Below are 25,707 nucleotides of genomic sequence, written 5' to 3'. Positions count from 1 at the left end.
AATGCATATTCATATTCATTTTGAAAATATTTATGTCTCTTCAAAGTCTTTTCTCACCAAGAAAGTTATATTGTTTTGTCTCTTTTGAAAGGAGAAAGGGCTCCTCTGTCAACCCAAAGATGTATTTGAATGCTGGTTCTCATGTAAAGAGAAAGGTGTAAGCTAAAACTACAACCACAGATTTTGTGAGTTCCCACCCCCATATCTCATGAGGTATAATTTCATAAATTAGGGCCATTTGAAGTATTCAGTTATAAATGTTTACACTGAAGAATGAAGTTCCCTTTCAAGGGTAAATGAAAAACTTATGATTTATTTCTCTGTTTTTTAGTAAAGTATGTACAGATTCCAAATATGACTTAGAACTTTTTCTATAATGTTACTGCTAAAATATTAATATTTAATTATATTTGGCAGTTTTTAGATATTCCACAAGTAAACTTATGGGATAGATTATAATTTTTTAAATGTCTTTTATTCTTGTAATTAATGTAATATAAAATTTTTTAAGATAATATTTGAATATAAGGTCTACTTAGAGTTGAAGAAACAATTTCATTAACCTCAGCATGATGTCATTATAATATGGGTTAAATTGCTCATATATACATGTAATTCCAGTGTCTAAACTAATTTGTAATTTTATGTAATGCATTTGAAGTGATCATATTTGTCAGTGTAAAATGCTTTTCTTCTATCTTCCTGGTTGTTTACTTCTCCAGTTAGCACTAACAGCCAGTAATCAGGGAGATTTTCCTGGAGGGCTTTTCTCAAATGCGCTATTTCTAGAAAAGAGGAAGGCTTTTAGTCACTGTTTTGTTCTATCCACACACTTCATGGACAATGATCTCTAATGTGGCATTCCCTCTGAAAGGCAGTGGTTGTCCAAAATAGTCATATATATTTAAAATACATCTATAGACAAAACCTAAACATATACACATTAAGGAAAGTGTTAAAGCAGTGAAATGGATGAAACCAAATGTATGGGCAAAGACATACCACATGATATCAGACAAAGATGTCTTCAGAGGGAAAGAAATTAAAGTGAGATGAGGACTATTTAAGGTAATAAAGGCTTCAACCCACTGCAAAGATTGGATTATAAGCAATGTCTACACATCAAATAATATAGCATTAAAATTCATAGAACAAAAATTACAGGAACTACAAGCAGAATAGAAATACATTAAAAATAGACTTTAATTCACCTTTCACAATTCATAATAGATGAACTAGAGCAAAAACATGTGCGTATAGAAAGTCTAAATAAGTAAGAATAAAGGTAAACTTAACTGAGATATGTTGAACTCTATAGCTTTAAAACAAAGAATAAGCTTGCTTTCTGTGTTCTTGGTGAAGTCACTTAAAAAATAACCTTTATTACAACAAAAAGGAAATCTCATATATTCCAACAGACAGAAATGATACAGGCTACATTATTGGATTATAATGCAATTAAACTAAACACAAATAAACAAATTACTGAAAAAAATCTATCATTTGGAAATTTTAAGCACCTTTATCTTACACAGCTCTCACAGTAAAGAGGAATTTGAAACTGAAGTTCATTTTAAGAATTTTCTGGTTATTTTTGTGTGTTTATTTTTCCATATAAATTTTCAAAGAAATTTGTATAATTCTAAAATTTTCTTGTTATTTTGTGGGGGTTGAATTTACCTTACTAATTTAGGGAATTTTTGTATCTTTATTATATAGTATTCCTATCCAAGAATATGATATGCTTTCCTATCCATTTATATTTCTTTCTAGGTTTATTCAAAGTTTTTAAGAAATTCTTACACCATACTTAGGAAATTTTCATCTATTGTATTTTCCTCCTTTTAAATAGACCATTTTTTAGGTCCACAGCAAAACTGAGCAGGAAGTAGAGTTCCTATATATGCCCAGCACCCACACAAGCACTGTTCACTAGCAACATCCCACACCAGAGTGGTACATTTGTTACAATTAATGAGCCTACATTGACACATCATTATCTCCCAAAGTCTAGTTTACATTAGGCTTCACTCTTGGTGTTGAAAATTCTATGAGTTTGGACAAATGTATAATGACATTTACCTATCATTATAATATCATACTGAACAGTTTCACTACCCTAAAAATCCTCTGCACTTTACCTAGTCAACTTTCCTTTCCCTCTAACCTCTGGCAACCACTGAGCTTTTTACTGTCTTCATAGTTTTGCCTTTTCCAAATTGCTATATAGTTGGAATCATACGGTATGTAACCTTTTCAGACTGGCTTCTTCCACTTAGTAATATATGCATTTAAGTTTCTTCCATGTTATTTCATGGCTTGATGCTCATTTCTTTTCAGTGCTAAAGATATTCCATTGTCTAGATGTACCACAGTTTATTTATTCATTCACCTACTGGTTGTGGACATCTTGGTGTGTCCACATTTTGGCAATTATAAATAGAGCTGCTATAAGCAGCCATGTGTAGGCATTTGTATGGACATAAGATTTCAGCTCATTTGGGTAAACACAAAGGAAGACAAGTGCTGGATCATATGCAAAGAGTAAGTTTTGTTTTGTAATAAATTGACAAAATTTCTTCCAAACTGTACAGTTTGGCATTCCAAATAGCAATGACTGAGAGTTCCTGTTGTTCCACATCCTTGCCAGCATTTTGTGTTGTCAGTGTTCCGGATTTTGGCCATTCTAATAGGTAGGTAGTTGTATCTCATCATTGTTTTAATTTGCACTTCCCTGATGATACATAATATGGAGCATCTTTTCTTATGCTTATTTGCCATCCGTATTTCTTCTTTGGTGAGGTGTTAGTTAAGGTCTTTGACCTATTTTTTAATTAAGTTGCTTGTTTTCTTATTGTTGAGTTTTAAGAGTTCTTTGTATATTGTGGATAACAGTTCTTTATCAGCTTTTGTCTTTTGCATATATTTTCCCCCACTCTGTGACTTGTCTTCTCATTTTCTTGATATTGTCTTTCATAGGGAAGAAGTTTTTAATTCTAATGAAGTGCAGCTTATCAATTATTTCTTTCATAGATCATGCTTTTTGTGTTTATTTAAAAAGTCATTACCTTGCTCAAGATTATCTACTTTTTCTTCTATGTTATCTTCTAGGCATTGTATAGTTTTGCATTTTACATTTAGGTCTGTGATCCATTTTAGGCTAATTTTTGTGAAAGATATATGGTCTGTGTCTAGATTAATTTTTTTTTTTGCATGTGGATGTCCAGTTGTTCCAGCACCATTTGTTGGAAATAATTATCGTTGCTCCATTGTATTGCCTTTCCTCCTTTATCAAAGATCAGTTGACTGTATTCATGTTGGTCTATTTCTGGGCTTTCTGTTCTGTTCTGTTGATCTATTTGTCTATCCTTTAACCAATACCACACTTTCTTGATTGCTGTATCTTCTTGAAGTCAGATACTGTCAATTATCCAACATTTTTGTTCTCCTTCACTATTTTATTGTCTATTTTGGGTCTTTTGCTTCTCCATATAAATTTGCGAAACAATTTGTCAGTATCCACAAAATAATTTGATGGAGATTTCATTGATCAGTAGATCAATGGACAAATAGAGATCAATTTGGGAAGAATTGACATCTTTATAATATTGAATCTTTCTACTTATGAACAGGAATATCTCCTAGTTAGTACTTTGATTTCTTTGACCAGTTTTATAATTTTCCTCACCTAGACCTTGAACGTAATCTGTTAAATTTATACCTAAGTATTTCTTTGAAGGGAGTGCTAATCTGAATGGTTTTGTGTTTTTAATTTCTAATTCCACTTGTTCATTGCTGGTATATAGGAAAGCGATTTACTTTTGTATATTAACCTTCTATCCTGCAACCTTGCTATAATTGCTTATTAGTTCTAGGAGTTCTTTTGTTAATTCTTTTGGATTTTTCTATATAGACAATTGTGTGATCAGCAAACAAAGACATTTTTATTTCTCTCTTCTCAATCTGTATACCTTTTACTTCCTTTTCTTGGCTTATTGCATTAACTAGGACTTCCAGTATGATGTTGAAAAGTGGTGAGAGGGGACATCCTTGCCTTGTTTCTAATCTGAGTGGGAAAGCTTCTAGTTTCTTCCATTGTATTTTTAAACTTGTGTTTTTCCTATAAAGAAAATCTATTGAGTTTTTTATGTTACCTTTGAACTCAGACACCTCAATTCTTTCACCACTTTTAGGAATTTTTCATATGTTTCTATTGAGTTTTCTAGGCATACAATCATATAATATGCGAATAACTGTATTTTACTTCCTTCATCCTTATTAAATAGTATAATTGTTTCTCACATCTAATTGGATTGGTTTATAGAGTGTTGATTTTTTTCTTAACTTTAATGAAAATATACCTAGGGTTTGTAAAGTTTGTCGTTGACTTTGGGGGTTTTATATATATATATATATATATATATATATATATAGTGCATTAGTGGAGAAGTTAGCTTATTCAGTAATTAATGTTGGGACAACTAGAAAAAATGGATCTCTACCTCACTCCAGATAGAAAACAAATTCCAAATAGATCAAAGATTTAAATTTATAAAACTAAGCCATAAAAATGAAAAAATTTCAAGAAGAAAACATGATATATGATATGTCCTTCCACACTTCCAGAGGGATGTGGATGCTTTCCTGAGCATGACACAAAATCTAGAAACCAAAGAAGAATTAGAGTTTGAACATCACATAACATTAAACATTTTTAAATTAAAATGTTTTTAATCTGTAGCATAAAACACCATAAAGTCAAAACACATACACTGTATGTTTTTTAGAGCCCCCATATCCTGAAATTAAATGGTTCATGTTGTACTTAAAAAGTGCTATAGATTAAAAAGGAAAAGAAAATGAAAATGAAAACATGGACCGTTATTTAACTAGGCAGTCACAGAAAAGAAAATATAGCTCTTAAACATATGCTCATATAAGTTCATATAAGTTCAATTTTTCTCATTTTAAGACAAATGCAAGTTAAAACAATTATATGACCCCATTTTTGCCTCAGTCAGGTTGAACGTATTGAAAGTATGATAACACATTATGTGGTGAGGATGGAGATGAGCAGGCACCATGTTACATTGTTGTCAGGAGAATCAATTGGTTCAACCTTCAGAGAGAGTTATTTTGTGATAATATCAAAATTAAAGATTCACTTTTTGCACAAATTCCAACTTTAGAAATTGATACCATAAATATATTCACATATATGTAAAAGTATGTGTTTAAAATATATTAATTGCAGCTTTATTTATAATAACAAAAGACTGAAAACAACCTGAATACCCATAACTAGGTAATTGATTCAATAAATTATAGTATGTACAAAAAATGGAAAACCATGCAGCTGATAAAAAGAGTTGAATCTATAAAAACTGATAAGGAATGAATGCTAATATATATTTTAAGTGAAAAATGCAGGGTGCAGAAAAGTTTGTATAGCAAAATATTCCATGTATGTGTTTTTAAGCAGAAAATGTGTGAGTATACATACACCCATGTGATTGGTGCATACCTATCACATATCTGGAAAAATATATGTAGACAGATAACAGTGGTTACTGCTGGGACCAGGAATTGATTGTTGGAGAACAACATGGAAGGGAAAATTTACACTGTTTCTTTTTTAATATTTTGAATTTATATCATTTACACATGTTTTTAATCAAAAAACTAATTAGTTAAAAATAAAACCATACATACATTGATGTTATAAAACTTCCCTTAGAAAATGCACCATGCTTGTTATCCCTAAACTTTTACTTCCAAATAAATAAATGCCAGTATTTTTCTGATGCCTTATGGGAGCAGTAAAATTTTAAGGCAAAATATTCTTTTTCCATTGATTTAAATTTACTGATTTAATTTTTCTATTCTTCCAGGCCCTAAGCTGAATTGCAGGTAGATTGTAATAACCTCTGAAAGTTTCGTTAGTTCACTTAATGGATGGAGAGTACAAATTTAGACTTCCATCCCTCCTTGTTTCTGGTCACCCCCTAAAAAACATGGTTATAAACCTCACAGCAGCGGGAATCTCCTTCAGTGAAATTTGAGATCCCTGTAAGACCTCTCAAAAGATAGTTACGGCAGCAATTTTATTATTGCAGTTCATATACACCAAAGCTGCGATTAACTGTATCATAGCTTGCTGACTTTATTATTATTATTATTATTATTATTTTGCTGCTTTGGGTCTTCTTTGCTACGCAGCTTTCTCTAGTTGTGAGTGGGGACTACTCTTTTTTAAAAAATTGTTTATTTATTTTTGGCTGTGTTGGGTCTTCGTCTCTGTGCGAGGGCTTTCTCCAGTTGCAGCGAGCGGGGGCCACTCTTCATCGCGGTGCGCGGGCCTCTCATTGTCGCGGCCTCTCTTGTTGCGGAGCACAGGCTCCAGATGTGCAGGCTCAGTAGTTGTGGCTCACGGGCTTAGTTGCTCCGCAGCATGTGGGATCTTCCCAGACCAGGGCTCAAACCCGTGTCCCCTGCATTGGCAGGCAGATTCCCAACCACTGCGCCACCAGGGAAGCCCCGGGACTACTCTTTATTGTGGTGCACGGGCTTCTCATTGCAGTGGCTTCTCTTGTTGCAGAGCATGGCCTCTAGGTGCACAGGCTCAGTAATTGTGGCATGCAGGCTTAGTTGCTCCACAGCACGTGGGATCTTCCCAGACCTGGCATCGAACCCATGTCCCCTGCATTGGCAGGCGGGTTCTTAACCACTGTGCCACCAGGGAAGTCCCAGCTTGCTGACTTTAATGAGTTAATGCAGTGTCCAAATAAAAACGTGTGGCCAAATGATAGCTTAGGTTTTGAGAAGTTTTGGCTCAGTAATATCTGTGAAATTTGAGCTGATATTAAATATGCCTTAAAACAATACATTTGGGATTTGGCCTCGGGCATCAGATCAAGTCTGACTGCTACACAGAGTCGAGTTTTTTGCCTCGGGTCCTCATATGTTTCTCACTATAGGACTATAGAATCAGCAAGAATATCATTATTGCTTTAGTGAAGGAAAACACCTCAGTTCCTATTTAACTTACGGAACTGTCTTCTTTCTGATTATTTTATTTTCCCGAAATTAGAGAATACTGCTATCTCCTGCACATACAGCTATCTTCTCCCACCTGCAGCCCAATCTAGTAATTTCTTCCCAGCCTCACCTTTCTCTCATTCTTAGTCATCTAAATGGCATCTGTCTAACCTTGGACCGGCTCTTTCTGTACGTGTTTAAGTAAGCCAACCCTAGCATGGCTGATGATGTGACAGGTCACAGTTCCAGTTGTCTGTATTTCAGAATAGATGAAGGCTCAATCAGGACAGCAGTGGCTATTTGACTGGTCGTTAAGTCTGGCTGCAGCAAACTGTTCTGACTGGCTTGGCCAGGAGCCATTTGTGCAGATTAGAGGGTTGGATTTTATATCCTCTCAGAGACAACTCCCTTTCCACTTCAGTCTGTTGATGAGCTAACCATGGTCTCTATGGGGCTACATCCTCATCTTCTGGGTGGCTCACAGAGTGAACAGCCCATTTGGGACGGGGTGGTATTTAGCTAATGTACTTTAATTAAGGCTATACTTGAACTACTTTCTTAAGTTATGGCACAGTTCCTGTCTCGGCAAAGCATAAGAATTAATAAACATGGGACATTTAACAAACCCGAGATAGAAAACATGTTTGTTAAGCCAAACTCATAGAGGCAGAAAGTAGAATGGTGTTTGCCAGAAGTTGGGGAAGGGGGAAATGGAGAGTTGCTATTTACTGGGCATAAAGTTTCAGTTATGTAAGATGAATAAATTCTAGAGAGCTGCTGTACGACTTCGTGACTATAGTTGACAATACTGTCTTGCATACTTAAAAATTTGTTAAAAGGGTAATGTTAAAGATCTCAAGTTAAATGTTCTTACTACAGAAAAAGAATTTATATTTAGTAATTCCATTTGGATTTAATTGGAAACGAACATTTCAATCCTCTAGCTCTTATTTCATGACAGGAGTTTGTAGATATTAAGATCTCCTAATCTCCTTAAAATATCTGTACTCTTTTTTTTTTAGGACTTTCATATGCAGAGTAAATGGTGATTAAAATGTGCAGGATGACAAGATGGAGCAAACAGTGCTTGTACCACCAGGACCTGACAGCTTCAGCTTCTTCACCAGAGAATCTCTTGCAGCTATTGAAAGACGCATTGCAGAAGAAAAGGCTAAGAATCCCAAACCAGACAAGAAAGATGATGACGAACATGGCCCAAAGCCAAATAGTGACTTGGAAGCTGGAAAGAACCTTCCTTTTATTTATGGAGACATCCCTCCAGGGATGGTGTCAGAGCCGCTGGAGGACCTGGACCCGTACTATATCAATAAAAAAGTGAGTGTGTTTTATCAGGCATATTTTGCTGCTAATTGCCTTACAGTATACCTTGGACTGTTATAGCACCAACACAAGCTAAGTTAGCACAAAGTCTAAGTATCCTTCTGTTTAGGAAATAAAACACATTTGCATATGTTTTATGCATATACATTACGAATAAATTGATTATATCATAACAGATGGAGCTGTCCCAAATGCACCACGATAGATACCTAAAAATAAATGTAAGTTGTAGGCAGCTAATTTAACAAATTAAAAACATCTCCCCAGAGATTGTATTTACTATTTATGAGTTTTCTGTACTTGAAAATCTTGAAATTATCACAAATTATAAAGACCTCAAAAATATTGGTATTCATTTCTCATGGAACAAAATTTGATGCCACAAGGGTTTTCAGTTTCTATATTATATATAAATATTATGTTATATGTAATATATCAGTTAACTTCCTGAATACACTTTTTTTAATTGGGAAAAAACATTCCCATACAAACTATAGTTTAAAAAATTATTTAATCTTTTGGTGGAAATATATTGATATTGGTAAGGATGACCAAAAATATAGTATTCTGAAGAACATATAAATGATATTTGAATATCTATGCTTGAAATGAAAATAGTAAGCACCCAGACTTTCATTATGACCATCATTTCACCAAACCAAGAAGAAAAGTATAGAAAAAGATAAAATCAAAAAAGATTATTGTATTGATTTTAGATTAAATTTATGACTAGTTAATTTGCAATATTTTATTATCCTTTTCACCTAGAATAATATATTTGTGAACTCTTGGTGGAAAGGTACAGCACAAAGATTGTAATTAAGCAAATGAGATCTTTTAGTTAAACATGGGCCTTAAAAACACCCCCAATGGGGCTTCCCTGGTGGCGCAGTGGTTGAGAGTCCGCCTGCCGATGCAGGGGACACGGATTCACGCCCTGGTCCAGGAAGATCCCACATGCCATGGAGCGGCTGGGCCCGTGAGCCATGGCCGCTGAGCCTGCGCGTCCGGAGCCTGTGCTCCGCAGTGGGAGAGGCCACAGCAGTGAGAGGCCCGCGTACCGCAAAAAAAAAAAAAAAAAAAAAAATACCCCCAAAACATTTAGGGATGCTTTTGGTTGCTGGCACAGTTATCGTGTTAGGGTTTTTTTTTTTTTTTTTTTTTTTAGTTTCTGCTTTGTGTTAGTTTTTATCAAGTGCATAAGTTTGGAATTTTAGTATTTGGATTCGAGACAGTTTTGTAAATACATTCTCATTGACTACTACAACTTTCAGAGGTAAAAACCTCATTATGTTCAGATTTTTAAAAAAACTTTTCAGGATATAGCCAGCTTAAGTGTAACACACTTTTCCTTTTTAAAAACTGATTTGACCATTTTACTGTGAAGGAAGAGATTAATAATTTTCCATAGATTCATTATCTTTTATTTAACTTTGCTTTTTAGCATTGTATTATTAAATCTTAGTAGGTAAGCCATGATCTGTTTCATAACTTCCATTTAAATTGTGAGAAAAATTGAATTTTATCATTAAATCACTCCTTTGGAGATTAATTTAATATGATATCTGAAAAGCTAAAACCCAAATTAAGCAGACTACAAGGGGTTTATTTGTATAAAAAAAGTAAAAATGTGGATAATCCAACTATTCATACATTTTAACTTATTTAAAATTACTCTATTATTGAAATAATGACTCTGATGTGTTCTAGCCAGAAATTCATTAACACTAAAGTATGTTACTTTATTTATAGCCATTGGACATAGCCAATCTATTTAGAGCTGCTATTACAGTGGGTTAGAGGGCTCCAAGCTCAGCAGGCATTTTGCTACCCCCAGACATCCAGCCCCCACCTCTCCAGTAGTAATCACCATCTAAAAATTATTAAAGCCACCCAGAGTCTACCACTTCATCAAACAGGGCTGAAATCTAGCATCCCATCTCCTGTGCTGTGTCCTTATCTATAAAACAATAAATGCATACATTGAGAAAGACCAAACTAATGCGTGTTGACAAGGGCAGCTACTCTTCAAGTAGAAACGAGATCATCCAATTAATCTTTTCCTTTAAATTAAAGAGATTTTAGACTGATAAAAGTTGTCCTCTTGAGGGAATGTCCCCAAACAAAGCCGTCCACAATTGGTTTCTAATGAATGAGATATAACAAAGGATATAAAGGCAGATGGAAAGCAAAATGATGCAGACCCATCCAAATAGTTAAAAGAAAGTTCTTAAAACTGAGGGTAAAAGACCAATCCTGAAGGAATGACTATTCAGGCAGATTCTTTTGGTGAAGTAACCCTTATAAACTTTGTTAGGTTCACATTCAAACTTGCCTTTAATATCTTCTGTCCTTATCTTCAAATGCACATTGTGTGAGGAAGGAAAAATCTTTTGGTATTTTGGAACAAATCACAGAGTGCAAGTAGCACAATATGATAAGAGAAATATTGTTATCAAGAAGGAGGTTTCCCCAAGGTGAGGCACATCCATTGCTTTCACATTGAGCTGCCATCCAGCAAGTCTCCAAATGTAAGTCATTCAACAGAAATACAAGTGAAACTTTTTGCAATACTGAAATCCTTAAAAACTAACATGGCATGCTTAGGACATGATTGAGCAATGTGTTGGAAATTTCCTTCTTTTGCATTTTCATGTTTTATAACTTTCTATGGTTGTGTGTACACTCTTTCCAGTCTTAAATTTTTGTTCATAATTGGATTATTTCAGTATGGAGGAATAGTCTTAAATTCTGAATTAGCTTCCTCTGATTGAAGCTGGAATCCTTAGAAAAATAATAACATTTAAAAAATGATGAATATTTCTTTTGCTACTTGATGACTAATTTCACTTCAGTGACTTGAGTATCTGAGGATGGCAGGGTGATCTTCTTTAAACAATGCAGTACACATGCACAGTACTCCCAGCATAGATAAAGGAAATGATGGAAATGTCACTGGGGAAAATGCTTCTTAGGATGAAATTTCCCACCATCACTGATATTGGGGATGTGCATTTTATTGCCTGAGTGGGTTGTAATATGCAAATATTAATCAGGCTAGTGACTCCCCTAAGGTTTAACTCAAGTACAATACTTGTATCCTTTGTGTGTATATCCCAAGTCTCTGGATTCTTTCTTAAAAATATATAGAATAAACAATGCAAGCCTATTACAAAAAATGGTTGCAGAATCTATGTTAAGTTTTAGGTTAAAGTACAGTGGTGTGTATATATAAGGAATCTACGTGTAAGGAATAGAAAGGACACAAACCCCAGTGAAGCTCACTGTGATCTTCTACAGTGTCAGTGAGCTTATGAAAATGTCACTGCTGATGGTGTATTTTCAGATGGCATATGCCCACATATTTTTATCTTCTTTGCCCTAGCTTAAAATGTACAAATTATATAATGTTCAAATTTTCTGTTGAAATTGTTAAAATAATTTAATCCATGGTCAGTGATATTGTGGTAGTAACTCGAGAAATAGTAGCAACTGTCTCATGAACACTCATGGTGCATGGAAGCACTTCCAGACCCTCAGATGTTTTAAGCCTTCAGAAGTCTGAGGTAAGAACTAAGGAATAAAATAACAGTGCTATCAGAGGAGAGTCACAGAATTTTCCATACCATGTTAGCTCTGGTCTCGTGGTCTTCAGAACATGATTCCAGGTTGGGTTCCTTTTGTTTGTTTATTTACTTTAGCAGTGTGACAAGGCACATTTTAGCTTGTGAACACACCTTTATTTCCTCATGGGATTTTTTTTTTCACAGTTTCCTTTCATAGCTTCGGCTGATTTTGCACCATTTGGCTATACATTCAAATTCTTCACCCACTCTTTATTACAGAAAACTTCTTCCTTCTCATGTTCTCTTAAAATTACAGATGACTCATTAGTACCATGGAAGAAAATATCCTTTTGACAGTGTGACAGGGTACTGGAAATAGAATGAGGTATGTTAGATCTGTAGTGAAAATGCGTGTTTGTTAATTATGGAATGTAGAAATGTATCCATTTAAAAATGTGCTCTTTCCTTGATTGTCTCTTCGATGTTTAAAGACAATTTATTCTCCCTTTTTATCAGCTCCTCTAAAGAGATGCATGCTTCCTCTTTACTGGGGCTGCACGAAGAATCATACAGGAACTTGTGATTTTAAATTCATGCCTGGTTTGTCATTCCACAGGAGTTTTTAATTGTTACATGGGGTAGGGAGAGTTGTTTGTTTTGTTTTTAATTGGGATTAGGGAGTTATTCTTGCAAAAAGAGTTTAAAAGAAAATCAGAAAAGTAGATGGTAAAAGCTCAGGATTCCATGAATTGTCATATTTATGATTTTTCTTTGTATATCATTAGCTTTCCTAGAATTACCAGTCACCCAGGCTCTCCCTTACTTGCAAGGCACTACAGTTCACTTACAAATCTTTCTCTTACCCATTGATTATTTCTTCCTTATGTCCCTTTCTTCTTTGTCACCTCCCTGTCTCTGCCTCAGAAACAATCCCAAAATGATGAGGATGGTAGTAAAATAATGATTGCGTTTATTAAGTACCTGCCATATTAATAAGTTTCCCTTCAAGTGAAAGTGACCAAAAACCAACAGAAACTAGTTTTTGAAAACAAACTAAGCAACAAACAAGTAAATGTATGTATGAGGTAAATCTGGTCTTAATATCAAAGGATCCAGTACCTAAAACAACATCATCAGGACACAGTCCTTTTCCATTTTTGGTTCTACTTTCACCTATGCTGGCTGCATTCAGAGGCTGGCTCTTCCCAAAAGATGATAGAAATAGCCACCAGTAGTATGTAACTAACATCCTACAGCCTAGTAACCCCAAGAAAAAGAGCTCTCTTTTTCTTCAAAATTTCTTGCGAAAGTCCTGAAATTCAGTCTAATTAGGTCACATGGCCTCTTCTGAACCAATCACTGTAACCAAGGGTTTGTGATGCTCTCATTGGCCAGATCAGCATCACATGTTGACCAGTGTTGCCAAGGGGTGGGTCGGCTCCATCCAAGCCACATGGCCAGACAATGAGGCAGAGGTTTTCTCTAAAAGGAAGAGATGGAGACTTTGAAGAAGGTCTGCTAGGCAAGCAAAAACAGTAGCTCTGCCCTATACACTGTGCATTAGGAAATTTACAGTTCTTATTTAACCGACATGTCCTTCCAAGATAATTCTTATCTTTGTTTTAAAATGATGAAAGAAGATGTGGTACATATATACAATGGAATATTACTCAGCCATAAAAAGAAACGAAATTGGGTCATTTGTTGAGATGTGGATGGATCTAGAGACTGTCATACAGAGTGAAGTAAGTCAGAAGGAGAAAAACAAATATCGTATATTAATGCATATATGTGGAACCTAGAAAATGGTACAGATGAACTGGTTTGCAGGGCAGAAATTAAGACACAGATATAGAGAACAAACATATGGATGCCAAGGGGGGAAAGCCGCAGGGGGGTGGGGATGGTGGTGTGATGAATTGGGCGATTGGGATTGACATGTATACACTGATGTGTATAAAATTGATGACTAAAAAAATAAAATAAAATAAAATGATGAAACTGAGATAAAATTAATTTTCCTAAGATTATAAAGCTATTAAGTAACAGAGACTAGATTTAAAACCAGATCCGGGCCTCCCTGGTGGCGCAAGTGGTTGAGGGTCCGCCTGCCGATGCAGGGGATACGGGTTCGTGCCCCGGTCTGGGAGGATCCCATATGCCGCGGAGCGGCTTGGCCCGTGGGCCATGGCCGCTGGGCCTGCGCGTCCGGAGCCTGCGCGTCCGGAGCCTGTGCTCCGCAGCGGGGGAGGCCACAGCAGTGAGAGGCCCGCATACCGAAAAAAAAAAAAAAAAAAAACCAGATCCGTCAGCTTCCATGGCTCATCACCATGCTACTCTGGGTTTGCAGTTGTCACACTAATGGTACCAGTGGAGAAGAGAAGTCAGTGATAGACTCTAAATAAGCCTGTCACTGCTTTTCCTGCCCCTCCACTCATGCCACTTTGCCAGCTATACTCCTCATCTCTTAGGCTGACAGTATTTCCCAAACCTGACTTGTTGCTTTACTACTTCTGCTTAATCGGGGGCATCCCCTGCCTTTATAAAAACTGAAATCTTTGAGACTCAGGGGGTCTGGATCAGTTTCTAAAATAATTAGAGAATTTTATTTCCCACCAGATTCTAATAGGGTGATAAGCACCTTTTTTTTTTTCAAAGAGGACAGATTTAGGAAACTTAGATTGTATGCCTCTGTAAAGAAATGGCATTTATATTGGGATCTCAAGGGTAGAAAGAAGAAGGGAGAGAAGGCTTCCAGGGAAAGGGAATAGCCCATAAGAAGACATGTAATATAGCAGGACTGTAGTAAGTAAAAGGCGAGTAAGATGTGACTGGGGAGATGGGCCTGGGGCTAGATCAAGGCTCCTTTTAGGACATCTTAAGGAGTTCGAAGTTTAAGGGCAAAATGAATTCCCTGAAGACTTTGGGTAGAGAAGTGACAATGTCCATTTCACTTTTTTTTCAATGAATTTATTTATTTATTTATTTATTTTTGGCTGTGTTGGACATTCGTTGCTGCACCCGGGCTTTCTCTAGTTGCAGCAAGCGGGGCCTACTCTTCATCGCGGTGCGTGGACTTCTCATTGTGGTGGCTTCTCTTGTTGCGGAGCACGGGCTCTAGGTGCGTGGGCTTCAGTAGTTGTGGCACACGGGCTCAGTAGTTGTGGCACACAGGCTTAGCTGCTCCGCGGCATGTGGGATATTCCCGAGCCAGGGCTCGAAGCTGTGTCCCCTGTGTTGGCAGGCAGATTCTTAACCACTGCACCACCAGGGAAGTCCCCACTTCACATTTCTAAAGATCAAATTGGGAGTCTTTATGGAGGCTTGGTCTAGATTTTTGACAATGAAGACAATAATGGATGGGATCAGAATCTATTTTGGAGGTGTAATGCTTATCAGATGGGAACAAATGGATGGCATTGTTTTCTGAATATGAAATTTGAGAGGAAGGAAACTGAACGGCAAAGTTCCAATGTGAGAATTGGCATTGCTTTCAAGTACACAAGTGTTTGTATGTGTGTATATTTGAGAACCAGAGAGACACACATTTTTAATCCTTTAATCCTTGAGTGTATATGACACTTTGGATTAATTAAGGGGATTCACATGTTTTATTTCATTTTGTTTCATTTCATCCTTTAAACAACCCTGAGGTTAGTATTGTTATAATCTTCATTCAGATGTAGAAATTGACATGGAAGAGTTTGCCCAAAGTTCTCACACAGAAAAGTCTGCAATAAAACTGGACGAATTAGTCCTTTTCTGTCAATGAAAAATTAGCTGAGCATATAATAGTGTACCACATCCATGCTATGGGCTGAAGATAACAGGGATGAGAAATATTAGACCCCCAGATTTTATCATTTCACCCTCTGGCTATAATTTTTTCTCTCTGAGATAGAGGCAGAAGCATCTGTAACCCTGGCTGATAGGAGCCCATCTGGGGAACTCTCCAACACTGGCCCCACTGCAACTGTTCTACCCAGCTAAAGCCTAGGGACCAGCAATTTTACAGACTCTTTTCTGGGTACAACTTTTTCTCTTTTGCATGAACTTAAAGCAAAGATAAAAAAAACTCTAGGGCTTCCCTGGTGGCGCAGTGGTTGAGAATCTGCCTGCTAATGCAGGGGACACAGGTTCGAGCCCTGGTCTGGGAGGATCCCACATGCCGCGGAGCAATTAGGCCCGTGAGCCACAGCTACTGAGCCTGCGCATCTGGAGCCTGTGCTCCGCAACAAGAGAGGCCATGATAGTGAGAGGCCTGTGCACCGCGATGAAGAGTGGCCCCCGCTTGCCACAACTAGAGAAAGCCCTCGCACAGAAATGAAGACCCAACACAGCAAAAATACATAAATTGATTAATAAACTCCTACCCCCAACATCTTCTTTAAAAAAAAAACAAAAAAAAAAGCTCTAAGGCCTTGAGCCCCCAGACGCATTTTTGTTTGCCTCATGCAATATTGTTTACAATTTTGAATTAGTGTCTGAGATTTATAAATCAGAAGATTGTACACACACATGTATAATCGTGCATATTTAGGATTTCTCATACTATAGCAGATCTGGCATCACTGATTTGCATGCCCAAAATTGGCAGGTCTCTCACACTGCCTAGCCTCTGTGGGGCGTTTTGGTTTGTGATCCCTGGCTACAAGACCCCTGTGCAATTAGATGAGGGCTGGATATTAACGCTTGGTGGGCCACAGGAGGCACAAGTCCACAAGTTGTTCTTTAGACTGATTATCCCGCATCTAAGGGTTAAGATAGAATGAGATTGGGAGAGAAAACATTTTTTAAAATATTGCACATTAACTTCAGAGTCAGGTAGAGAACCTGTGAGAAAGCTTTCCATCCCTCAGTGAGCCAGAAAAGGAGGAAAATCTTGGCCTGAATCCACAGGTTATTAAAAAAAAAGATAGGCAAGGAAGTAGGTGAAACCATTTAGAGAGCTCACAGGAAAAAATAAAAAAGAATTAGATGCCTTGGAATTGGCCCAGAACAAGAGATGTCCCCAGAGATGTGTACTAATCGGAATCTCTTGACTGTCTATGCAATTCTTTACACCCAAAGCTCTGCAGCATCCCTCCTCCTGCCATGTGGTCTCATTCTGCCTTTTCCCGATGGAACCTCTTCTCAAGCCAGCAGCTTAGAGCTAGAAAAAGTTGACCCCACTTCTGGCAGAAGATAGAGCCAGGGAATTTCCCTAGTTTGAATGCCAGGGCAACATCAAGGAGAGAGAGGTATACCTTGCAACCCAGCTTAGAAGTCTGTTACCATTTTCAGAGTCACACTTGCTTATACACAGGGATAAAGTTTCACATTGTCATTATACAGAATTCTATTTAATTAGGAATTACATAGGTTTTTGAATCTATGTGTAAAAATATATATACATATATATATATATGTATCTCCTTTCTTTGGGAAAATATGTTCGAAGTTCCAAACAATTGACCTCCAAACACATTTTTGGATCACAGTGTAAGTACAAGTTGAAAACTGCCTCTTTAAATTTTGAGGCTAAGGCATAAGTGGAATCAACCAATAGTATATTCTGCATTTTTCTATTGTTCATGATCATTGCTCACCTTCCTCTGTTATTTCTTGCTTTTGCCAGTACATTTACTTTTAGAGCAGTAAAATTGCAGTAAATTTGGAGTCAATCCTGTGATTTGGCAATTTTTCAATAACATTTAGATAAACACAAAGCTGAGCATTAGGTTTAAACTATTTAAGGAACAAGACCCCTAGAGTGAAAGAAAAGTTAAGATAATAGACATATTTTTAAAAGGGAACTGGAAAACTATGGCTTGTTAAATTCAGTGTCCATCCTGAGTAAAAAAATAAGCAAACACTTTCTAAAAACCCAGAGACAAAAAAAGACTACTAAATAGAAATGGGTACAGATTCATAAATAGCAATCCTACCAAACTATTATAACCTAAGTGTTTCCTTATTGACTATGCAGTTAGATAAAGGGGAAGGATTTTACTCCAGGTACACAAAATGAGAACTTAATAAAAACATATTTACAGCTCTCCTATTGCAGACTCACCTGAGTTATTTATTAAAAGTACAGAATATTAGTCATCAGAATCTGACCTACTGAATTGGAATCACAACACCTCTGTTAACATAGTGTACTTATTCCCATTTTTCAAAAGAGGCAAATGAGTCACAGAAAAGTTAGTAACTTGTCCGGGATCTCAGTGCTGGAAGGCAGCACAGCCAGATTTTGAGCAAGGCATCCAACTCCAGAGTCTGCACTCAATAAATATGTAAGTTAAAACAAATCCTACTTATGTTTTTCTAATTTGCTTTCCAGACTATTAAGCTTTGATTATCAGGGGTATTTACCTGTTTGGGCTTTCATTGTTGTTGTTTTCTTTAAAGCTAGAATTGACTTTTACCTGGCAAGTCTTGCTGAAGAGAGTATGAACTGGCAGTACAATGAATGGTTTACACCTAGGTCTGCGCTGCCCAATTCAGTGGACATTAGTCATGTATGGCTATTGTACTTGAAATGTACTTGAAATGTGGTGAGTTCAGTCTCTGAAGATGTACAGTTGATATGACAAGAGGATGTAAACTATCTCAATAATTTTTAATACTGACTTCATCCCCAAATGATAATTTATTGGATATATTGGGTTAAAGAAAACATTATTCAAATTAATTTCATCTGCTTCTTTTTCTTTTTCTAAACATGGCTACTAGAATATTTAAAATCACATATGTGGCTTAGATTTGTAGTTCATGTAATATTTCTATTGGGCAGCTCCGGTCTAAGTAAATCTTCACTTACCTTTCTAGATTTTCTTCCATTAGTATAGATAGTTGAACATTTACTAGTTTTCAAGCTTCTTGGGGTCATAACTTACTATCTACCCCAAACTACTTGGGGTCTTTGTTTTCCCTATAAACTTTAGCACAGAGATTTGCAAATATTGTGCTAAACAATTAACACAAATCTTCTGCATTGAAGTCAATTGAATTAACGACTGAGCTGAGAATTAGATCCAGGCTGCTTTCCAGGTGTCCACCACGCTCATACATATTAACAGCTTATCATATAGGGACTTCATAAATGCTACTTGAGTTTGGTAGCTATACATGAAGAGATAAGTGACAAGCCTGATCAACATCTAGTATGTGAAGAGAGTTACATTCCTACAAATGTGTCTTTAAAGTGATATTTTTATATATAGAATCTCATCTCTAATTCAGTCAAAATGCTGTTTAGAAATTGGTTCTGAGGCACAGTGTTATTCTCAGGTTAAAATGATTTCATGAGTTTCCTACAGCCTTGGGCTGTAAAAAAAAAAAAAAAAAAAAAAGCCTGTTTCAAGCTGGATACTACTATATCAGCCGTTTCTCCTCCACCATCAATTTTGAAGTTTTTCTTTTCTATTGACGTGACTTAATGCAATAAAAATTGTCCTGAGTAGTTACCTTAATGAAATTTGTATTAAACTAATTAGACTTAAAGGATGCTAAAATACTTTCCTCTAATAAGCCATTCAGTACATTCTTTGAAAAATCAACAATGAACTTGTACACTTAGAATGGACAAGATGGTAAATTTTATGTTATGTGTATTCTACCACAATAAAAATAATGGGGCAGGGGTAATAGTAACATCTTGGCTAGTCTTTTAATTCTTTCCTTTTTGATCCCTTTCTTATCTGTGAAATGAGGAAGGCAAATATCTGTATGTTTGAAAATTCTAGAGTTACTTGACCACTTGTAAGTAAACAGTGTTCCCTACTGACTCTCTTCTCCCTTCAATACTATCAAAACCATTATTTGGAGAAACATATATTTGAGAGTCTTTAGGGGCAAGTATCTTTTCATTAATCCTCAACACTTAGAAACTAAATGTTTGGCTTCTTCTCTGTGCAAGTAAATATAAGGAGGATGGATACAGACAGATGAGGAAATAGATACAAGATCTATACAAGATCTGTACAAGATACAAGATACAAATAGCAAATTTGAAGTTCTAAATGGAATTTACTGACATAAAAATGGTAACAGAGTCAAGATTCTAATATTGAACTGCTCTATAATTCAGCTGTTTAAAATGAATCCATAAACACTTTAAAGCAACATTTGTGTAGTTTGTATGTAAATATATGTTTCAACCTGGGAATAGCAAAGTCCTCACAGAAGAAACCCTCTGAAATAGTCCCTTAGTGCTGGTGTTATCATCAGCTTCCCAGGAACTCTATCAAGGATGTCTCATCTATCTATACGGCTTGTGAAAAATTAAAGGAGAACAAATATTGCTGTACAGGAAAACCTCATTAATTCCATTATACGTTCTAATTGTAAGCACTTACACACTGTACACATACTTCTTATAAATACGAAGTTAAAATACATTCTTTGAATTTTTTAAATAAATAAAGAAAATATACCCTAAAATCAGTAAAAGTTTCCATCTAAGACTTGAACAACTGGGAATTTTGTCCTTTTGCCTTTCACTTTTGTGTCAAAATATTAATTCCTCTATGTGACAGGACTTTTAGACTGAGAATTATTTATCAGCATCAGGGTGCCATGGCTTTCGTTAGCTTTTCCCTGCTGAGTTCTGGCCCTTTGCCCTGCCTTTTTGGGTTCCTCTTGGTTCAGCTTCTGAGTCTTGCTTCTTTTTCTTCTTGGTCCTTAGGGCAGAATTTCTTTCTCTCTCCAACCCTTTCTTTTGGCCTCTGCAGCTTTGCCTTTGGTTTCATCACCCTCTTCCTCCATCTCTTCTACTTCTTTTTTTTGTTAGATCTGCTCATGGTTTGGACTGGAGGGTGGCCACAGAGCCAAAGACACAGGTGATCTCTTCTGCACGTGGTCTCATCTCCTCAGGATGAGCTGGATTATTATTCTTATCCACTGAGCGACAGTCAGTACCATCTTCATCCCCCTCTTCCTCCAGCCCATGATTTAGGCCCCGGATGGACTGTAACTTCTTTTCCAAAATTAGGCTTGTAATATTATTTGAAATGAGGGAATTCTTATTTTAAAAAGATATATTCTACATTATGTTTCTACTGGCTCTCCCACTCCCAGATCACAATATTTCCATCAGGTTTTACTCAGCATAATTTTGGGGAAAGGAAGTGTAGGCAGTTGGTTTGCAAGGTGGACCATATTCGGTCCTGATTTAGCTCACTCAGAGCCTTTCTGTGTCCTTGCATGGGTGTACTCCCTAGGGTAAAGGCATTTGCATTGGAGAAGTCTGTGCACATTTTATGATGATCTCACAATGCCATTTAGGGACAGGGGCACTGAATGAATCAGAGAAAAAGAGCACTAAGTCTTGTAGACATGGGTGATTGCTCCTCCAATAAGCACAGGTGAAACTTTCCCCTCCTATAAATGGACATTGTGACACAGTTTTCTTTGTACTCTGGACCCACAGTCCATCAAAGATGAAAGTGGAAATATGGAGTCAAAGTTAGACGTAGAGCAATGCATCTCAAACTCTCTGTTGTGAAGGTGTGATTGCTATTCTATAAAATACAATAAAATTAATTTCCAGAAAGTTGAAATAAAAAACAGACCTGCAAAATACACCTTGTCTTTTTATTATTACATTCAACAGATGTAAAATTAGTCTGTCAAATTGTCTTACAAGTTTCTAAATACTTACTCTCAAATCTTATCACAGATCAGGAACAACCTGGAAACCAGCACTGGTTGGGGGACCATTTTCACAACCCTGATTTAGGGCACTCTTACATATACCAGCCAGGAAGTGCTATTTTCAAACAGCAACTCAGTAAATGTTTTGGAGTAATTACTCTATTTCAATTTAGAAAACCCTGAAGGTAGAGGAGAAAAGAAATGAGAAATCTATAAATGACCTGAAGACTAAATGTAGAGAATAAACCCTTGTCAAAGATTTTTAGTAGAAAGTAAATATAAGGTTAATGCTTGCTATGTCATAATGTGATCTACACAGATATGTGTCCTCAGTCAGAAAAACAGTATTTTTGAAGAATGGGGTTTAAATTTAGAAGATTTGGAGTTCCCTTCTCAAGATATGTTCTTCATAGAGAAATGGGTTCCACTCCCCCCAATCTGAATGTACATAAAGGTCTTAGGAAACACTGAGTCAGAATCCTTGATACACGATTGTATGTGTATCACACTGCTAATTGTGCTCAAATATGTCTAATTTTTAGAATGCCAGTTTTTTTCACCTCCATGGATCCTAGATTCTGCAGGAGCTTTGAGCTTTTCCTCTAAGAAAACACTACATGAAATAGGCAGCCAGTTGGGACTAGAATTCAGTGTGTCAGCTAACTCAGAAATCCCAATACAGAGTTTAGCACTCCTGGTCAACAGATACTCTCCAGGGAGCTTGGCCTCCAGAAATCAATTATTGGATTACATCCATCTAACCCAAGACTGGGTTTGATGGTGGCTGTTTTTATTTCCTATTATAAATAGAGTGATAATGTTTATTTTATAAGCAGAAATGGTAAAAGAATATTGATTTCAAAAATATTATTTATTTTACTGAATGATTTTGCATTCCAGAGCATTAATTTTCAAGATATTTAAAGTGGAAAAGCTGAAATCGCTGTAAAAGGAATGTAGTGTCCTAAGATCTGTAGAATGAAATGATACGTGCACCCATTTGAGACTTTTTCCTTTAACTCATATATTTAAAATATTAAGAAAATAAATAACTTATCTTGGCTAACTGTCTTATATACAATAAAATTGCAGGTAAGTATCAAGTCAAATGTGAGTTATACCATTGGATGTTGTCTCTAGTTAAGAAGAGATCCAGTAACAGTTTGTCTTCATGGTGCACATCGAGTTGCAACATTGGAATAATTCATTTTGACAAATGATAGAAGGTGGGTAATAGAGTTTAAATGGTTTATACTTTTATACTTCTATGTGTTCCTATCTTACAGACTTTTATAGTATTGAATAAAGGGAAGGCCATCTTCCGGTTCAGTGCCACCTCTGCCCTGTACATTTTAACTCCCTTCAATCCTCTTAGGAAAATAGCTATTAAGATTTTGGTACATTCATATCCTTTTCATGCGATCAGTATTAGCTATTAGTACATAATCTATAAATGCTTTGTAGCTAAATATAAAATTAACTTGGGAAATGTCCATATTCTGTGGTTTTATCACTCTCATTTTGTATTTTCTTTGGTCATATAAGCCTTATTCTTAAAATTTATTACATAGATGTCACTGAAACTTACATAGTCTTTAATATTATATATATACTATATATATATATATCTTTCAAGTATATATTATACATCAAAGTCTTTAACATTATATATATCTTTTTAAAAACACTTATATGTATCAAGTCCTACAAATCTAGTGTAAAATAGCCATATTTATTTTTAAGATATGGTACAAAGTTTCTGATTTTCTAGAATTTGCAGTGAATAATGATATAATAGCAAAAAATTTACATCCAGAGCCAATACAGAGCTATCTATAATACAAAGCATTTTAGTGTACCTTAGAATTAACCTTTAAGCATATTTTCCATGGGAGAAGATCAGGGGGCTTTGGCCAATATTTAGCTAGTTTTTGAACTTTCCTAATGAAATCTGTGCGGAAGTACTGAAATATTGGCTTAATTTCAAATTTAAGTCATTGAATTATGACTCTGCCGAGAAAAACTGATTGCTTAATAAAGGCTTTGGAAGTTAATGAAAGACGCTAAGATTGTATTTCCAAGTGGTCTTTAGGGATTTGGCTTTAAGATTCTCATTGGTGTTAAAAAAGGCTTCTGCAACTAAATTCATCTGTTCATATTCATTGGCAAAAACCTTCGCTTCTGATTATGTCTCATTTGATGACTTTGGCAATAATAAATATAGAAATACTGTTATAATTATCATAAACTTACACTACCTGATTTTTTGAAAAAAGATTTTAAAACCTAAAAATCCGTTCTATTTCTAAACTGATAGCAAGAGATTCCTTATGGTATAAATATGGTATTATTAAAAATCAAAGATTTGAAACACAAAATTTATATGTTCGGGGTTTTTACATTTATGGAGGTTTCCTCATCCTAGTTTGTGTTCCTAGTGCCATCATGTGGTCATTTGATGAAAACTTTCTTTTTCATATACGGAAAATTTTTGCTTTGGCAGTAAACTGTAGTGGAAAGAATACTGGATGTGAAAGTAAGAAACCTGTGTTTTAGTCTGTGGCCAAGTTATCTAATTTCTTTAGAGCTTACGCATTATTTCTCTGATTTCTAAATTATAGGGATTAAACAGTTGTTTCCTAAGGTCCCTTTCAGCTCCATAATTCTGTTATGTCATAGTTAGTCGTTGGTTTTAGCTAACGCTTAGATCATGTCTACTAATATACAGACCTGTTCCAAGTACTTCACACATATTAACCCATTTAATCTGTACCTCAAACTATGAGTTCCATACCTGATTAGCTCCACTGCATAAAATTCAGTAGAGATACAAGAAGCTTCCATGGCACAGAGAGGCTGAGTGACTTGTCCAAGTCACTTTTATATTGCTAAGATCACCTTTATGTTGAATTTTAATTACATTCACATCATGTTAAGTCATGGCCTTGAGGAATATTCACTTTCAGTCTTATCCAGTGCTGCTACACGTTTACAAACTCAGCTGAAATAAGCAACCCAACCCTTAACACCATGCTGTACTTTAACTATATAAATTTTAATGTATTCAACTATATTGTATCACATGTATTTAAGAAATTACAATTCTGCAAGGATGTGCCTTCCTCAACAATTTACTATTTTAATCAATTAAATTAGTTCAAGTCAGTGCTCTCTGCTCAAAAACTGTACCACTCCAAAGTGCCCACAGTTTTCCCCCTAAAGTCTTCTGGGAGGTAAATAGATTGATTTAATAATAGTAGCAAAAGCCACACTTTATACTTTTATAAAGCTTTCTCATACATTATCTCACTTAATCTATACAACCACTCTGTGAGGGTGATATTATTATCCAAATTTTATGGATGACAAAAATGAAATTTAAAGAGATTAGATGACTTGCCCATAGGGTATTTGTCCCTGAGTCCTGGCCAAACTGCAGGTTGAGCTTTTCAATGTTAGTTTTATGTAATATGATACATGGATTTGGGTTTTCTTTTGTGTGTTCCTTAACAATGACCTACATTATTCAGCATGCTAATTATGTGCACTATTTTGACGAACTGTGTGTTTATGACAATGAGTAACCCTCCTGACTGGACAAAGAATGTAGAGTAAGTTCAGCTTAAGTTTTAAGCGACCTACATGAGTATGTATATGTGTGTGTGTATAGATGAATAGACATACAGACATATAGACATATCTCTATATCTATATATATGTATTTAGTATTTAATCTCTCTCCTTCACGTGTACTTGGTGGTTACCAGAAGCCCATCATTCCTGGACACTCGCCACTTTTCCTGTAGGATCTACAGTGACCAAAGCAAATGTGATGAAAGTACTCACAGAAAGGAACCAGTATAGTAGACCTTGGTTCCAGTTCATTTCCAGATGAATTCAGTGAGTCTTACACTTGCCCTAAAAGGATAATATTGAGCCTCACAAAGTTTTCACTTCCATCAGAAACATCCACTCCATGCCAGGCCTATATCAGTTTCAAATGTGGTCACCAAAATATTTGCTGAAAAAAAAAAGCCCACAAAATTTGGGATTTTCAAACTTGAAAATTTAATTGACTGAGGGCTAAGCTAACCAAAGTGAAAGTTAGGGTAGGATTTTCAGA

General features: G+C 35.9%; 1 protein-coding gene across 6 annotated transcripts in view; it reads left to right on the top strand.

Annotated features, from left to right (window-relative positions):
• The first annotated feature begins 8,109 nt into the window (after positions 1 to 8,109).
• LOC132495113 (sodium channel protein type 1 subunit alpha) overlaps positions 8,110 to 25,707 on the top strand; it is an 86,237-nt gene continuing 68,639 nt past the window's right edge. For all 6 annotated transcript variants that reach the window (XM_060106739.1, XM_060106737.1, XM_060106735.1 and 3 more), the window contains exons 1-3: positions 8,110 to 8,373; positions 22,871 to 22,989; positions 25,106 to 25,195. In XM_060106739.1, coding sequence (XP_059962722.1) covers positions 8,110 to 8,373; positions 22,871 to 22,989; positions 25,106 to 25,195 — 473 coding nt within the window. The remainder of the gene's footprint in view (positions 8,374 to 22,870; positions 22,990 to 25,105; positions 25,196 to 25,707) is intronic.

This window comes from Mesoplodon densirostris, chromosome 8, assembly GCF_025265405.1.
Source record: "Mesoplodon densirostris isolate mMesDen1 chromosome 8, mMesDen1 primary haplotype, whole genome shotgun sequence".
Taxonomy (NCBI): Eukaryota; Metazoa; Chordata; class Mammalia; order Artiodactyla; family Ziphiidae; genus Mesoplodon; species Mesoplodon densirostris.
This window is presented reverse-complemented; position numbering and strand designations above follow the sequence as displayed.